General features: G+C 41.6%; 3 protein-coding genes across 3 annotated transcripts; 2 read left to right on the top strand and 1 right to left on the bottom strand.

Moving 5' to 3' along the window:
- The first annotated feature begins 3,191 nt into the window (after window positions 1–3,191).
- LOC120958024 (phosphatidylinositol 3-kinase catalytic subunit type 3) lies at window positions 3,192–7,169 on the top strand. The gene is made up of 14 exons (XM_040380560.2): window positions 3,192–3,377; window positions 3,452–3,640; window positions 3,717–3,876; window positions 3,940–4,089; window positions 4,263–4,385; window positions 4,464–4,559; window positions 4,628–4,713; window positions 4,786–5,049; window positions 5,105–5,207; window positions 5,274–5,373; window positions 5,431–5,664; window positions 5,737–6,019; window positions 6,198–6,556; window positions 6,642–7,169. Exons 1-14 carry the CDS (start codon window positions 3,316–3,318, stop codon window positions 7,085–7,087), a joined length of 2,655 nt encoding a protein of 884 aa, XP_040236494.2. The 5' UTR covers window positions 3,192–3,315; the 3' UTR covers window positions 7,088–7,169.
- Window positions 7,170–7,566: 397 nt separating this feature from the next.
- On the top strand, window positions 7,567–11,706 carry LOC120958023 (ionotropic receptor 25a). Its single transcript, XM_040380559.2, has 10 exons — window positions 7,567–7,824; window positions 7,932–8,081; window positions 8,209–8,414; window positions 8,542–8,806; window positions 8,885–9,122; window positions 9,208–9,568; window positions 9,643–10,235; window positions 10,359–10,544; window positions 10,622–10,951; window positions 11,015–11,706. Exons 1-10 carry the CDS (start codon window positions 7,719–7,721, stop codon window positions 11,418–11,420), a joined length of 2,841 nt encoding a protein of 946 aa, XP_040236493.2. The 5' UTR covers window positions 7,567–7,718; the 3' UTR covers window positions 11,421–11,706.
- A 673-nt stretch (window positions 11,707–12,379) lies between these two features.
- Window positions 12,380–14,858, bottom strand: LOC120958026 (nitric oxide-associated protein 1). The gene is made up of 2 exons (XM_040380563.2): window positions 14,125–14,858; window positions 12,380–13,974 (listed from the first exon to the last, which is right to left on the bottom strand). The coding sequence occupies exons 1-2, from the start codon at window positions 14,794–14,796 to the stop codon at window positions 12,553–12,555; spliced, it is 2,094 nt and encodes a 697-aa protein (XP_040236497.2). The 5' UTR covers window positions 14,797–14,858; the 3' UTR covers window positions 12,380–12,552.
- Between the last annotated feature and the right edge of the window lie 2,741 nt (window positions 14,859–17,599).

Genomic DNA, 17,599 nt, shown 5'->3' with positions numbered 1-17,599 from the left:
TCGCTCATGGAACCAAAGGCTCGATTACCGGACTAGGTGTTTACTACTCGGGTTACCTACCCTAAGTGAGCGAATACGAAAAGCCAGGTTGTCGTTCATCACGGGACTTCTCGACGGCCGTATTGACTCTCCGTCACTACTGGCTGCCATCAACCTGTACGTTCCTGCCAGGCCGCTCCGGACTCGGGCAATGTTGGCCCTCGACGACCGTAGAACGCAATTTGGCTCCTCTGACCCGTTCCTACTCATGTGCCGTGCTTTCAACGCCGTCAGCGACGCTTTTGAGCCGAGGATTTCGCCAACTGAGTTTAATGATCGTGTTTATGTGTTAAATTTGGTTCCATAGTGCACATTTTTATGTTCTATGTTATTGTAATACATTGTAAAACACTCATTGTAAAACATTGCTAGAATGGTTCGAGAGGGCATTACTGTCCATCGATAGACAAATAAATATAAACATAAACATAAACATGTGCTATGAAAAAGGTAATACCAATAACTTCTCTTGGATTTGGAGCAAACCATTCGATAAACCAATGCATCACCTACTTAGTAAATGAAATAAACAACAACAAACGAAATAAAACCCTGACCGGAGACATATATGTGGATCTATCAAATGCATCCCAAGTGCCACAAATTCACTATGACCACTAAACGGGTTATAAACGATTTAAGCTCTCAAACTAGACGGAATATAAAACGACTTCGTTTAGCAGACGGCAAACGACTCATGCATTCTAAAAATAGCAAAAAGCTGGTGGCACCATCTGTTGGTGGGATGTCCAGTGGAGCTTCCTCGCTTGGAGGAGAGCTTTCTCATTCCCTCTGTACTGTTGTATGGTTTCGCATTGAAATTATGCATCGCTAGAACTAGAACGGCGATACGATTATTTACATACTAAGCTCCAATGTAATCTACTACCACTGAGGCAAGTGGGATTTTAGTAATGGCCGATGGTGTTGATACCCACGTATCTGACCCACACGACCATTCATATAGATTTTTGCTCGGCAAGTTAGAAGGCTATATCCCAAGTGCCACAAATTCACTAAACGACCACTAAACGGCTTCTAAACTACTCAAGTTCTCTACCTAAACGGAATATAGAAAGACTTCGTTTAGCAGACGGCAAACGACTCATGCATTCTAAAAATAGCGAAAAAGCTGGTGGCGCTCTCTGTTGGTGAGATACCCCAACCAGTTAGTTGAGTTTCATCGCTTGGAGGAGAGCTTTCTCATTTCCTCTGAACTGTTGTATGGTTTCACATTGAAGTTATGCATCGCTAGAACTAGAACGGCGATACGATTGTTTAAATACTAAACTCCAACGGAAACCACCAGCACTGAAGCAAGTGAGATTTGAGTAATGGTCGTTGGTGTCCCAAGTGCCATAAATCCACTAAACGACCACTAAACGGCTTCTAAACTACTCAAGTTCTCTACCTAAACGGAATATAGAAAGACTTCGTTTAGCAGACGGCAAACGACTCATGCATTCTAAAAATAGCGAAAAAGCTGGTGGCGCTCTCTGTTGGTTGGATACCCCAACCAGTTGAGTTTCATCGCTTGGAGGAGAGCTTTCTCATTTCCTCTGTACTGTTGTATAGTTTCGCATTGAAGTTATGCATCGCTAGAACTAGAACGATGATACGATTGTTTAAATACTAAACTCCAACGGAAACCACCAGCACTGAAGCAAGTGAGATTTGAGTAATGGTCGTTGGTGTTGATACCCACGTATCTGACCACACGACCATTCATATGGATTTTTGCTCAGAAAGTTAGAAGGCTATATAATAGGTCATGATAAGATGAAACTTGTCGAAACACATTGCAAGAAAGGGATAGCAATATAATGATGAGTTGTAATACGCCATCTATTGATCAAACCAATGAAGCTGTGTGGAGCTTTCATTTTTTTCTATAGATATTCAATTTTCCAGTCGTTTAAGCTTAATCTGTAGCGCTTGGGGTTGATACCCACGTATCTTACCACACGACCATTCATATAGAATTTTGCTCAGAAAGTTAGAAGGCTATATAAGTCATGATAAGATGGAACTTGTCGAAACACATTGCAAGAAATGGATAGCAATATAATGATGAGTTGTAATACGCCATCTATTGATCAAACCAATGAAGCTGTGGAGCTTTCATTTTTTTTTTCTATGGATATTCAATTTTCCAGTCGTTTAAGCTTAATCGTCGTTTAAGTCGTAGTCGTTTAAGTTTAATTTTATTAATTTTTTTTATTGTGGCGCTTGGGATAGCTCATGATTAGATGAAACTTGTCGAAACACATTGCAAGAAAAGTACAGCAATATAATGATGAGTTGTAATCTATTGAGCAAACCAATGAAGCTATTGACCTTTTGTTTTTTTTTTTTCTATGGATATTTGATTTTTTATTCGTTTAAGCGTAATCTGTGGCGCTTTGGTACAATAAGTAGATGAGTTCATCATAATACAAAATGCCAAAACTGCCCAAGAACTACAAACAAAATTTATAAAAACTCTAAATATATTGATAGATAAACCGTTACTCCTGAATAAAAAAAAATAAAATATATTGATAGAAAAAGTCAATAAACTAAAACTACCGATGAACCGTTTTTGGAAAAAATGAGCACTCAATAACGCTAAAAATAAATAACACCAATATCGAAAAAGTAACAATGTATGAATACCTCGGAGCATGGATAGACGAAAATTTTAAGTTCAAAAAACAAATTGAAGAACTTAAAAACAAGACCAGAAAAAAACTTAACATAATCCGACGCATCTGCAACCGAAACACCAAAATAAGCCCAAAAAAACAATAGCAGTCCACAGAGCCATAATTACCCAAGCTCCCGACCACGCCGGTTTTCGCTGGTCTTTTCGGGGATAACGACCAGCGAGAACCAGCGTGGTCGAAAGCTTGGGTACTCACAACCCCTGTAATGATTAACGAGGTAGGAAGAAGTTCAGTGGGAAGGGGCCTGAAAGCATGGCTCGACCGAACTGCTCTAGGCGGATACGAGACAACTAAAAGAATTAGAGTGAGAGATACCTCAAAAACCCTCGCATTGCATGACGGGGGACACTGTAGGCAAGTAAAGCAAGGGTAGAGAAAATGAGCGAGATGCAGCGATTTTTGAACGTCAAAAACCCTCGCCTTGTCCAACGTACCAAATACCTTAATCATAAACAAACCAAATGACATCGAGGTGCATTTTGGTAAAACATCATTGTTGTGAACATATGCTGGAAAGTATTGCGTTACTCTAGAAAAAAATCTCATAGATAACAGTGTGGTCACAGTAAATATGGAAAGCGCTTTACGATACATTGGTAGTTCTTCTTTACTCCAAAAAATTTCCATCAAAATGTAAGTTTGTTCGTGCCCTCGATTGTTCTTATTTGATTTGGAGTTAGAATACACTTATGTATACATGTTTTCAGCGGAACACTGGAGGGAGAAAATGTAGGATATTCATATGAGAAGCTGATCGAACAACCGTTGCTAAAGTTCTCCGGAATGTATACGGAGAAAACGCCGCCACTGAAAGTGAAATTGCAAATCTTTGATAACGGAGAACCAGTGGGATTGCCAGTGTGCACATCCCACAAACATTTCACAACGCGATGGAGGTTTGTTGCTGCAAATATTTGACACCAAATTGGAACTGAGCAGTGAATAATAATTGATTTCTACAAATAATTACAGCTGGAATGAATGGGTTACCTTACCTTTGCGCTTCACTGATATTTCTTGCACAGCAGTACTTGGATTAACCATCTACGATTGTGCAGGAGGAAGAGAACAGTTAACAGTTGTAGGTGGAACGTCAATATCGTTTTTTAGCACAAACGGTCTCTTCCGTCAGGTAAAGAGAAAGAGTTTAATTTTCAAAATTGCCTATTTTCAACAACATATTCTATATTTTTAGGGTTTGTACGATCTGAAAGTGTGGCCTCAGATGGAACCGGATGGAGCATGTAATTCAATAACCCCTGGCAAGGCTATCACTACCGGCGTTCATCAAATGCAACGATTATCCAAACTCGCAAAGAAACACAGAAATGGCCAGATGGAAAAGGTATTTTTATGTGCATCATTTGTTGTTATAAGTCACTGAAACCCAAGCCCATAAGTAGTGGTACAGGCAAGCCTTGACCGACAACGGTCGTTGAGCCTAAAAGAAGAAGATCATTTGTAGCACAGGCGTATTTATAATGTTTATTTTTATTTTTTTAACAAACACTATGGCAGATTGATTGGCTCGATCGTCTTACTTTCCGCGAACTTGAGGTTATAAATGAAATGGAGAAACGTAATTCCCAGTTCCTTTACCTGATGGTGGAATTTCCACAGGTATACATCCATGAAAAACTAGTAAGTATCTTGCTCCAGTAACATTAGGGGACGAAAAGTAATCCCTATTTCGTTGATTTTGTTGTTGGCCAAAAACAGTATTCCGTGATTCACCTGGAGAAAAATTCAAACTCCGTGGTAACATTTATTGCGAAGCCAAAAATAGTAGTGGTTCCAGATTGCGAAATTCATCAGGTAAAGGTCGATCAGTCGATTGCGCTTGGATAAAAAATAATGTTTTCTTTTGTTCAAAAATGGCACAGGAAAACCTTGTTGAACGCAAACACCATAGACTTTCCAGATCGGACCGTTCTGGAACATCCGATAGAGATGTTAAGCCTAATGCAATGTATAAAGTTTTCCCGTTTCTTATGATATAATTATACATAATCTTAAATTTGCCTATTGTTTGATTTTGCAGAGTCCGGGATACATTAAACTCGATCGTGTATCGATACTCCTCTACCTATCCTTTAAGTAGCGAGGAACAAGATATAATCTGGAAGTATCGTTTCTACCTTAGCAGTCATAAGAAAGCGTTAACCAAATTTTTAAAATGTGTAAACTGGGAAACCGCTGCTGAAGTGCGACAGGCTCTAGCATTACTTGAAAGTTGGTCCCCCATGGATGTGGAAGACGCTCTAGAATTGTTGAATTCTACATTCCGCCATCCCATCGTTAGATGGTATAGAGAGTAAGAGTATTACTATGTACTTCAACTGAAAATCTCTTTCCTTCAGGTACGCGATCACTCGTCTCAATGAAGCTTCCGATGAATATCTACTTTTGTATTTGCTACAACTTGTACAAGCCTTAAAATACGAGCCATTTGATGAGTCCAGTGTATGTACAATTCCGAAAATGCTTGATTATAGGATAGCTTATTAAATGATTGTCTATGTTCCATAGAACTCTGCTACTCGTTCACCAACCGAAGGAAAGGAGATTTTTCAATCTTACGAGGAACCAACAGACGCTCAATTCGATGATCTACAACCAGATAGCACAGGTAAATTAATATGAGATGCATCTTGATATATATGCACAACTTTAATCCATATTGCAGGTATCTCTGACAATAACGTCGAAGAAGTGATAAACAATCGATATCAGTGTAGTAGTGTCAACAATTTGGCAAATTTTCTTGTTGACCGGGCGTGTCAAAATCCAACTCTCGCCAATTATCTGTACTGGTATTTGACGATAGAATGCGAGGACGAACGAAGCAGCAAAAAGGATCTTAAAATAAGCAAAATGTACTCCAATGTTTTGCGGATGTTTTTGAACTGCTTGTATAAAGGTGATTTGAGTGGATACGTGAGTGTTTTGGTAATTATGTACATATGTTCATGTTTACACTTATATTTTACAGGCACTGCAGAAATGAAAGCAACACACGCGCAATTGAAAGAGCAGCAACACTTTGTGGATCGATTGGTAACTTTAGTGAAGATAGTTGCAAAAGAGTCGGGCAATAGAAAACGCAAGACCGAAAAATTCCAGCAGTTTCTGGCTGAGTCAAGCTCTTCTAACGTTACAAAGTTCAACTTTAACAATTTTGGTCCCATAGTCTTTCCATTAGATCCCAGCATCCAAATAACAGGAATCGCGGCCGAAAAGGTGTCTTTGTTTAAAAGTGCCTTAATGCCGTCAAAGTAAGTAAGATGTATAAGTATTCAAAAACATTCGTTATATGTGCCCGCTTGGAATTGTTAGCTATTTTTGCATTTTCCCTTCAATTTTACCTTATTTGCTGTATGGAATAGCGTAGATTGTCGTCACAAGTATGTTTACAATATAAGTATCATCGATTTTTTTAATTATTCAATTTAGATTAACCTTCCGCACCACCAGCGGAACGGATTATGTGGCAATCTTTAAGCACGGAGACGATCTTCGACAGGATCAACTTATTTTGCAGATGATCACACTAATGGACAAGTTGCTGCAGAAGGAAAATCTTGACCTAAAGCTAACCCCATATCGCGTACTAGCAACCAGTTCTAAACACGGATTTATGCAGTACATTGATTCGGTAACGGTGGCTGAGGTGCTCAATACGGAAGGAAGCATTCATAACTACTTCCGTAAATTTAATCCTTGCGAAACGGGCCCATTTGGTATCATGCCAGAGATAATGGACACGTACATTAAAAGCTGTGCAGGATATTGCGTAATAACGTATCTGCTGGGTAAGTGTGTCGTCCGAAGGATAGTATTGTGATAAACGTCTCTGGAAAATGTTGCATCGTATTTAATTATTTGATTAAATTACAGGAATTGGAGATCGGCATCTGGATAACCTGTTGTTAACGTCCAGCGGAAAATTGTTTCATATCGATTTTGGATATATACTAGGCCGTGACCCGAAACCTATGCCTCCACCGATGAAGCTGAGCAAGGAGATGGTCGAGGCGATGGGTGGAATTAACTCAGAATATTACAATACCTTTCGGAAACTGTGTTACACTGCATTCCTGCATTTGCGTCGTCATGCAAATGTAATGCTCAACCTGTTTGGGTTGATGGTTGATGCATCCGTCCCCGACATTGCATTAGAGCCGGATAAGTCAGTTAAAAAGGTGGAGGATAATCTTCGACTCGATTTATCCGATGAGGAAGCTGTACAGCATTTGCAAAATCTATTGGATATCTCCATAACGGCCGTAATGCCTGCCTTGGTAGAACAAATACACAAGTTAGCTCAGTACTGGCGAAAGTAACCATGGTGTTACAATATGTGGCTGTTTTTTCTGTATCATCTAAAACGATTTAAATACAAATTTATTTTGAGTTTCTAAATAATCCAGTCTTATCTGAGAAAGGACCGTAAGAAAGAAATACATAATTCAATTTCGGTCATTTTGGCAGGGTTTTGCATCTAACACAGATTGATTTAATTATCATTCGATGAAAAAGATTGCTTTTCAATGGCATTCGTTTGTACATGAACATCTAACCATTCCACTGATTATTATTTACTTGTTATATTTAAATCGAACTTCATTGAAATATTTATTGAGTTAATGCATGCATGTAAGCAAAATCGAAATATGTCAGTCTGATTCATATAGATACATTCACAATCACGTAAGTACACGTGTGACAATGATCTTATACGAATCGATATATTTGCGCATGCACTTGTGCGAACCAAATGTACCATCGCATTCATCATCCCTAGGTATACCTAGGATCTCCTCGGTAACGCTTTGCAACAACAGATCCTTTTCATGAGAAAGATAATTGTAGTAAAAGGCTTTTCATATCAGTATGTCGGGAACCGACCGTCGCTTATAGACCGATTCCGCTATACTGTTCGGCTTGGGTATATGTGTGTATTACAAAAATATCATGGATCCTAGGAACGGAAGGCGTTGGCTGGTTTTAATCCCTATTCAGCTTGCATCATATGCAATTATAGCGATCATGGGACAAACTACCCAAAATATTAATATATGTAAGCATTTTCATTAATTAACTCCTTTTGCACTGGAAGTAGAGATTGTTGTGAACATTAGAAAAAGCTCAAATTATTTTAAAACGTAAATTTCACTTTATTACCAGTGTTTGTCAATGAGGTCGATAACAATTTGGCTAATGTTGCTGTTGAAGTCGCACTGAACTATGTTAAAAAGAATCCTCAACTGGGGCTGTCCGTTGATATGATGTACGTAGAAGGGAACCGCACCGACTCCAAGGATCTGCTACAAGCGCGTAAGAACTATGAACACTTATGTCGTTGTTGTTATCTCTCTGGTGTTACTGCTTAAGGTTACAGAACGTACCATTAAATTGTGTGTGATTTTTACCTTTTCAATGTCTAATTTGGTAAATGAGAAAGTGTGCTCGAAGTATGGCCAGTCTCTGAGCGAAAATCGACCGCCACACTTACTACTGGATACCACGCTGACTGGAGTATCATCGGAAACGGTGAAATCGTTCAGTCTGGCACTTGGCATACCAACCGTATCGGCTTCGTTTGGACAGGAAGGAGATTTACGCCAGTGGAGAGACTTGACGCCAACCAAACGCGGCTATTTGCTTCAGGTAAATCATTATGTCTTCTGCAGGGTGCGGTTGCAATGGTAGTTTTCAGTGCCTTGCTTAGGCTGCAATCAAAATCGTTATGAAATGAAGCCAGAACGTTATGATTCAACATTCTTTATCCATGAAGGTTATGCCCCCGGCTGATATGATTCCGCAAGTGATTCGATCTATCATCATTTACATGAACATAACGAATGCTGCAATTCTGTACGACAACACATTCGTAATGGATCACAAATATAAAGCTTTACTACAAAATATACCCACGCGCCACGTCATCACCACCATTGCTGACGATCGCGATAGAGCCAGCCAGATTGAAAAGCTTCGCAATTTGGACATAAACAATTTCTTTATACTAGGTTCTTTAGCATCGATCAAGCAAGTATTGGGTAAGTGGGTTAGTAGTTGTCGTCGGAGGTGCGCGTTTTAATTAACGCTATTCTTGTTTTGGTCACTTGTTTTCACAGAATCGGCTAAAAATGAGTATTTTGAACGTAACTTTGCCTGGCATGTAATAACGCAAGAGCAAAAGGATCTAACGTGCAATGTTGAAAATGCCACTATCATGTTTCTTCGTCCGATGTCTGATAGTTCAAGCAAAGATCGATTGGGCAGTATACGCACAACATACAATCTTAAGCAGGAGCCTCAAATTACCGGATTTTTCTACTTCGACCTGACACTGCGCGCGTTAATTGCAATTAAGTAATATATCAAGCTTTATATGGTTGGCTAGCATTAGATGCTGAACTGAGTTGTTTTTTTTAAATTATTTTCTTTCATTTGCTAGAAATATTTTGCAGTCCGGATCCTGGCCATCAAACATGAAATACATCACGTGTGAGGATTACGACGGGACAAACACACCAAATCACACAATCGACCTTAAAACGGCTTTCATTGAGGTGACCGAGCCAACCACTTTCGGACCGTTTGAAATACCAAAAGGCGGAAAAATGCAATTCAACGGTAACACTTACATGAAGTTTGATATGGACATTAACGCCGTTTCCATCCGTAGCGGCGCATCCGTTAATACGCGCAGTCTCGGAACATGGGAAGCGAGCTTAAATGCACCGATAATTGTAGCAAATGAGGCGGAAATAAAAAATCTTACTGCCGATGTTGTTTATCGTGTCTATACGGTTGTGGTAAGTGCGAGTGGATAAGATAATATATTGTAAGCGACAACAATGTTAACCAGCGTAAACCCCGTTTATTTCAGCAAGCGCCATTCATAATGCGAGACCCAACGGCACCAAAGGGCTTCAAGGGATACTGCATCGATCTGCTCAACAAAATTGCCGAGATCGTCGAATTTGACTATGAAATACGCGAAGTGGAGGACGGAAAGTTTGGCAACATGAATGAAAACGGCGAGTGGAATGGTATCGTACGGAAGCTGATCGACAAGCAAGCAGATATCGGACTCGGCTCGATGTCTGTAATGGCCGAGCGGGAAACAGTTATAGACTTTACCGTCCCGTACTATGATCTAGTTGGGATTAGTATTATGATGCAATTGCCAAGCACGCCGAGTTCGCTGTTTAAATTTTTAACCGTGCTGGAAACGAATGTGTGGCTCTGCATTTTGGCTGCCTACTTCTTTACCAGCTTTCTGATGTGGATTTTTGACCGCTATAGTCCATACAGCTACCAGAATAATCGAGAGAAGTACAAGAACGACGACGAAAAACGGGAGTTCAATATTAAAGAATGTCTGTGGTTCTGCATGACATCGTTGACACCGCAAGGTGGCGGAGAAGCACCCAAAAATTTGTCCGGTCGCTTAGTCGCTGCCACATGGTGGTTGTTTGGGTAAGTAGTAGCAGTATTGATAGAAGGAAAAATATGTTTCCATTGTGTGCCGTTTCCACCCGCGTGGTTACACAGTAGGTGTAATTATCATTGCATTTCTGTCATTATGTCATTATTCAACAGATTTATCATCATTGCCTCGTATACGGCTAATTTGGCAGCTTTCTTGACTGTATCCCGACTAGACACGCCGGTTGAATCGCTGGATGATTTATCAAAGCAGTACAAAATTCTGTATGCTCCACTGAATGGATCATCGGCTATGACGTACTTCCAGCGAATGGCTGACATTGAAGCTAAATTCTACGAGTAAGAAGTGCCATATACCGGCGCAAGTATCTAAGGATATGTTGCTTACTTATTTTACTACTTTCTGGCAAACGCAGGATTTGGAAGGAGATGTCGCTCAATGACTCTCTGACGGCGGTTGAGCGATCGAAGCTAGCTGTCTGGGACTATCCGGTCAGCGATAAATACACAAAGATGTGGCAAGCCATGCTTGAGGCAGGTTTACCGAACAGTCTCGAAGAAGCCGTACAGCGCATACGAAATTCGACATCTGCCTCTGGATTCGCATTTCTGGGCGACGCAACCGACATACGCTACCAAGTGTTGACAAATTGCGATTTACAGATGGTTGGCGAAGAGTTTTCTCGCAAACCGTACGCGATCGCCGTCCAGCAAGGATCACCGCTGAAGGATCAATTTAACAATGCGTACGTATTAATTTCATTATTCCTTTTTGCGTTTTCTAACCTACACTTCTCTTCGCTGTTTAGTATACTGATGCTACTGAACCGACGCGAGCTGGAAAAGTTGAAAGAACAATGGTGGAAGAATGATGACGTACAAAACAAGTGCGAAAAGCCAGATGACCAGTCGGATGGCATCTCGATACAAAACATCGGAGGCGTATTCATCGTAATATTTGTGGGGATAGGGATGGCGTGCATTACGTTATTGTTTGAGTTTTGGTATTACAAGTATCGAAACAACTCCAAAGTGATCGATGTTGCCGAATCAACGGACCAGCAACACGGTGGAACAATAGTAAAAAATGTCCGTCCCGCTGGTAAGCTTATGAAGCAAGATTCGTTAAAAGACTCAACAAAAGGTCACAATTATCAAAACCTCCGAACACGTACCTTGATGCCGAATTTGAGCAAGTTTCAACCTCGCTTCTAAAGTAATGCGTTTTTGACTGCGCTTTGGAAGTACAACGAAAACATACTAATGCCTCGTGAGATTTACGAGCATTAGTACGACTACGGATAGTTATGAACTGTATTTTTTTAATTTTAACGTATGATATGAATTTAATGGGGATATATATGTAACTATCTTTACCAATCTTATATAACGATTTGTGCATTTTGAGCAATTCTTTGAATTATGCAACAAAACGCTAAAAATTAAATGAAATTGCAATAATAAATACAAATGATAACTGTTGTTTCCGCGGAATTTAAATGTTTAGAGGCTTGAACGTTTATTTACACCTGATCCTGACTGACTATTCGGCTGCGTGGTACTTGCAAATAAGTCACGAAAGCTTTATAGGAATGCCGGCATGATCGCGTAAGTCGTAATTGTTGTTGTTGTATGAACAGTTTAGAGAGGCTTTGGCTCCAACGGAGTTCTTTCGCCTCTTGCGTAAGTCGTAATGCCAAATATAAGATATGTAATTACGTTAAAACAATATTTAAGCGCTGTAGGATTTGGTCTTCTCCGGGACTCGAAGCGGCCTTTCTCCGGGAGCTGGCTAAGGCGGAAAAAATGGCGGAGAACGATTTCGAGTAGCAACACGTTCAGGACCGCTAAAGGATCCCCGTTACAATCCATAGGTTATCCATCAATTACCGTTGCCCAAAATTGCGTAGCTTTAAACCAGCGGTTTTCAACCGGTGGAGAATTTCTCCCAAGGGAGAAATGTTAAGAGGCGAAAGAACTCCATTGGAGCTAAAGCCTATCTAACTTACAAACAAACAAACAAACAAGGGAGAAATTTTGACTTTTTTAAGGTGGATTTTTAGTTGAAAATTTTGCAATACTATGGATGGTCACGATTTCGATCGATGAGTGGCACATCCAGTTGAGGAGAACGCTCGAATTGCGTTGAACCACAGAAAGTAAGAAAAGTCTGGTCGTATTGTACATCATGTTTACTTTATTTACATTTTTTTTTTCATATTTTACTTTATATGTGTATTCTTCTTGATCTTCTTTCTTTCCCTGTGTGGGGAGCTCTAGCCGTAAATCCTTCACGTGCATACAACTAGGATACGACTTGATGACTACATTACGTGGTCGTATAAATCTAACGAGATTTGAAAATGGTACCCGTTCGATAGGCCAGTGATCGACGTATCCGTTTGCCACGCAAAGCTAGTCCGTTAGGTAGCAGAGCAGGCTGACGGATATATACGCCCCTTTTCTTAGGCGTCCAGGCATGGAAAATGGCTTCGCTGTTCTTTGGTAAATTAACCCCGATCCATCCTGCGGATGATAACAATATGTCACAGACAGTAAGATGCTTCTCTAGTGTACCATGTACGAGAATATTAGGAACGCATTCCAATGCTGGAAATTTTTCTAGCCGCTCCTGACTTCCGAAAGGAACAGCTAGAAATTCCGTGCCGAGGAGCGCCTCGTACAGCGCCGGTGCGTCCAATGTTTGGCAAATGATCGTTGGAAGCATATTAGAAGCATAAAGAATTACGCGAATCGAATCTGGGCCATCAACAAAATCTAATCGTCCTAAACCACCCAGAAGTAAGGTCATACCCCTTTTCAACAGATAGATTCTAGGTCGGATAGTCTGTTTTGGAACTGTAAGAACAATCTCCTCCGTGGTAAGAAGATCCAGTATTTGATCAGGCTGAACAACACCGGGTGTATCGTAGCACCATTTGGAATTGATATACTTTTCATTCTTCTCGTTCAATGTAAATATCGGTAAGGGTGCGTCACTTCTTTGTGTCACTGAGAAATGATCAAACAATTCTCCCTTTTCCTTCTCAAAGGTAAGACCAATGTGACCGAGAAGTGTAGCCTGCTTTGAATCTTTTGTAGCATTTTTCTGTTCACGTCGCAGTTTTTCGTTTGCCTGTTTTATATAGCGCTCTTGTTGTAACCGTTTCATTCTTAAGAAAAGTCGATGGTCAGACGGCCGCAAAATTGGAAACTTAAGCATTCTTATGGTAGTGCCAGGCCAAGGACTTGCCGTTGCCTTTTGAATCAAATCCGTTGCTTGAACCTTGCATAGGTCAGAACGGAGTAACGCATTAAATAGTGTGCTCTTGCCAACGTTCGTGCAACCAACCAAATATACGTCTCCTCGGGTTCCCCAAACATTGTGGATTTTCGTAATCAACTCCTCTACTCCGTATCCTGTGCTGGCTGATATGAGCGAAACATGTTTAATGTTATTCCTAGAAAATCCGGATTCAATAACGCTTCGCGTTAAACATTGTCGTACGTTCTCCAGGTAGCCAGCACTGTCCTGTGGCAAAAGATCGACTTTATTGCCTACCACGATGATGGGTCGTTGCACTCCCAAAATCTCAGAAAGCCCAGGCCATATGGAACATGGAAAATCCAGAACATCGACAAGCAGCACAGCAAGAGCTTTCTTTGTTTTTATCGAAGACAGAATTCCTATATAATCGTTGGCCGAAACTGTCACATTTACAGCAACATTGTAGTGTTTCAGGAAATGACACCGCTGGCAATTAGTTGTCTGTGCAGAAAATAAACAAAATTATCATGAACGAAAACATTAAATAGCATGTTCATCACAAAAAATATACGCCTGAACCATCTATGGCGTATATTTGAGATAAACAATGCAGTGTTCCGTACAATCTATCTTCTGATTCTATTAACTCACCAACAGCTGTTCTTTCGATTTTCCTTTGAACAATTGACCAGGTAAATAGCCCGGAATGCTTGGTTCGATGCAGTGTAGCAAAGCACCGCATCCACCACAAGGAATTGTAGAGGCAGGTTCATTCGGATCAGGTGTACCATAAAATGATGTAACATTTTCTTCAGTTTCGTCGTAATACTCAAAATCTGACATCCATTCTCCTGTAGATAATTTTTCATTAGGCTCTTGTATCGAGTTTTGGTGTGTTTTCACTTGTAAGGTGAGATGCTGGTAAGGCAATTGATGTGTAGATGGACGGTCTGCAATTTCGACACACGATTCGTAGCAATCTGATCGTTCATCACGCAGTGGAGTTTGCAATTGCTTTAAAACTAAAGCAAACGGTTTGACAGCAGACGTTTTTTTGAACTCATTTTGTTCGTACTTTTTTAACTTAGATTCTAGTATCTTGTTTTGCTTATAACCCAATTTTAATTGATGTTTTTCTACGAAAGAGCTATACAACAGTTTGTCTTTCCACTTGCTATAAAGTGTATCCGTGTTATTTGCATCAGTCGAAATAAGAGTTTTCGATTGATTCACTAATCTACGGTTTAGATTGAATTGACAATATCTTAATCCTGCCACACTTTTCCATTTGAGCAAATCAAATGTTGGAAAACTTCTTAACATTTTGCAAGTCCTCACATGTGCGTTTGATTTGATACAATAACAAATAATATATTCCCAAGAAGCAAAATCCATCAAAACACCGATTGTTGAATAATTTGACATTTGTCAAATCGATTTCCCAGCTAACAAAAAAAAACTTCCATACACCCAATATGCACGAGGCCACGAGAGTGACAAAATGCCGCTGGACGGATTGAAATGGTGCGGATTACCGAGCGTGAACAGTACAGGCGGTCCCCGAGATACACGGAACCTCTTATCGTGTGTTTACATTAGCCCTCTCGAACTAGTGTAGGGAATTACGTTAAAATAAAGGAACGGAACAGAACTAGTTCATTTTTGAAAATGAATTTCGATTTGTTTTTTTTTGTTTCGCTTACCGCAATTTGTATAAACGATACGAGACGAAGTCTGATAAATATTCTTGTGAGCATGTGACAGAGCGCAGGCAACACAGACTGTGTGCGAGAAAGAGTAAATAACAATTTTTCATGCAGCAATAAACAACCGGACCAAACCGGTTTTTGAAAAGAACGGAACGCACGAACGATAGCGCCTTGCTAACAATATTGAAGCGGCAAAGAACGAAACGGGATGTAATGAAAGGAAAGAACGAAATGAACGGAACGGAATGAACAGAAAAAACGGAAAGAACGAAATGAACGGAACGGAAAGATCGAAATGAACGTAACGGAACGGAACGGAACGGAACGGAACGGAACGGAACGGAACGGAACGGAACGGAACGGAACGGAACGGAACGGAACGGAACGGAACGGAACGGAACGGAACGGAACGGAACGGAACGGAACGGAACGGAACGGAACGGAACGGAACGGAACGGAACGGAACGGAACGGAACGGAACGGAACGGAACGGAACGGAACGGAACGGAACGGAACGGAACGGAACGGAACGGAACGGAACGGAACGGAACGGAACGGAACGGAACGGAACGGAACGGAACGGAACGGAACGGAACGGAACGGAACGGAACGGAACGGAACGGAACGGAACGGAACGGAACGGAACGGAACGGAACGGAACGGAACGGAACGGAACGGAACGGAACGGAACGGAACGGAACGGAACGGAACGGAACGGAACGGAACGGAACGGAACGGAACGGAACGGAACGGAACGGAACGGAACGGAACGGAACGGAACGGAACGGAACGGAACGGAACGGAACGGAACGGAACGGAACGGAACGGAACGGAACGGAACGGAACGGAACGGAACGGAACGGAACGGAACGGAACGGAACGGAACGGAACGGAACGGAACGGAACGGAACGGAACGGAACGGAACGGAACGGAACGGAACGGAACGGAACGGAACGGAACGGAACGGAACGGAACGGAACGGAACGGAACGGAACGGAACGGAACGGAACGGAACGGAACGGAACGGAACGGAACGGAACGGAACGGAACGGAACGGAACGGAACGGAACGGAACGGAACGGAACGGAACGGAACGGAACGGAACGGAACGGAACGGAACGGAACGGAACGGAACGGAACGGAACGGCCCTCTCGAACCTTTCGAAACTGAGCTACTGGATTCCCGCAAGTGATGGAAAACACATCCATCGAATCCATCGTACCCTCCATCAAAGTATTTTAATATGACAAGATGAAAAAAGGCTATCCGTCGGCTGAAAAATAACAAGGCACCCGGAACCGACGGAATTGCAGCTGAACTGGTCAAGAATGGAGGTGCAAGACTAGAAAACGAGATTCATCAAATCGTTACTGAGGTGTGGGATAGCGAATCGATGCCTTGTGATTGGAATCTCGGCATCATCTACCCCATATACAAGAAGGGAGACAGGTTGGACAGCAACAACTACAGGGGTATTACGGTGTTGAATACCGCCTATAAAATATTCTCCTTGATCCTTCAGGATCGCCTTGTCCCGCACGTCGAAGAGATAGTTGGAAACTATCAAAGAGGATTCCGAAACAGAAAATCAACCACTGATCAGATCTTCACCATGCGGCAGATCTTGGTGAAGATGGCTGAATACAGACACGACACATACCATCTCTTCATTGACTTCAAAGCCGCATATGATAGCATAGCCAGGGTAAAACTGTATGACGCTATGAGCTCTTTTGGAATCCCGGCCAAACTGATAAGGCTAGTTAGAATGACTATGACCAACGTCACATGCCAGGTGAGGGTGGATGGAAAACTCTCTTTTTGGACATACCCGATTCCGATTCCATGTTCGGAACCAATTCCGGAGCCAATTCCGATGCTGGAATCGATTCCGATTCCGGAGTCAATACCGAAGCCGATTCCGGAGTTGGTTCCGGTGCCGATTCCGAAGTTGAATTCGGAGCCGATTCCGGAGTCGACTCTGGAATCGATTCCGGGATCGGCTCCGAAATCGATTCCAGGATCGGATCCAGAACGTCTCCAGAATCGGAATCGACATGGGAATCGCAATTTGCCCCGGTAACGGAATCAGGCTTGACTCAAGAAATGGAGTTAGCTCCGGAATGAGAATTAGTTTTTGAATTGAAATAAGAAGTGTGGGAAGCCAATTCCGGAACCGATTCCGATTCCGGAGCTGATTCTGATTCCGGAGCCAAATACGATTCTGGAGCCAATTCCGATTCCGTAGCCGATTCTGATTCCGGAGCCGTTTCCGATTCAGGAGCCAATTCCAATTACGGAGCCGATTCCGGAACCAATTCCGGAGCCGATTCCGAAACCCATTACGGAGCCGATTTCGGAATCGATTCCGGAAACCCTACTATCCGGAATCGATTTCAGAAAACTTCGGAGCTA

The sequence above is a fragment of the Anopheles coluzzii genome, chromosome 3 (genome assembly GCF_943734685.1).
Source record: "Anopheles coluzzii chromosome 3, AcolN3, whole genome shotgun sequence".
Lineage (NCBI taxonomy): Eukaryota > Metazoa > Arthropoda > Insecta > Diptera > Culicidae > Anopheles > Anopheles coluzzii.
This window is presented reverse-complemented; position numbering and strand designations above follow the sequence as displayed.

What these genes read in the sequence shown, in the direction of transcription:
- LOC120958024 (XM_040380560.2), top strand. Translation starts at nt 3,316, where the DNA reads ATGGAAAGCGCTTTACGATACATTGGTAGTTCTTCTTTACTCCAAAAA. An exon ending in CAGATTGCGAAATTCATCAG is followed by an intron (nt 4,560 to 4,627) that starts GTAAAGGTCGAT and finishes AAAATGGCACAG; the next exon opens with GAAAACCTTGTTGAACGCAA. An exon ending in TCTACAACCAGATAGCACAG is followed by an intron (nt 5,374 to 5,430) that starts GTAAATTAATAT and finishes TCCATATTGCAG; the next exon opens with GTATCTCTGACAATAACGTC.
- LOC120958023 (XM_040380559.2), top strand. Translation starts at nt 7,719, where the DNA reads ATGGATCCTAGGAACGGAAGGCGTTGGCTGGTTTTAATCCCTATTCAG. An exon ending in ATCGATCAAGCAAGTATTGG is followed by an intron (nt 8,807 to 8,884) that starts GTAAGTGGGTTA and finishes TTGTTTTCACAG; the next exon opens with AATCGGCTAAAAATGAGTAT. An exon ending in ATCGTGTCTATACGGTTGTG is followed by an intron (nt 9,569 to 9,642) that starts GTAAGTGCGAGT and finishes CGTTTATTTCAG; the next exon opens with CAAGCGCCATTCATAATGCG.
- LOC120958026 (XM_040380563.2), bottom strand. Translation starts at nt 14,796, where the DNA reads ATGTTAAGAAGTTTTCCAACATTTGATTTGCTCAAATGGAAAAGTGTG. An exon ending in AATCGAAAGAACAGCTGTTG is followed by an intron (nt 13,975 to 14,124) that starts GTGAGTTAATAG and finishes TTTTCTGCACAG; the next exon opens with ACAACTAATTGCCAGCGGTG.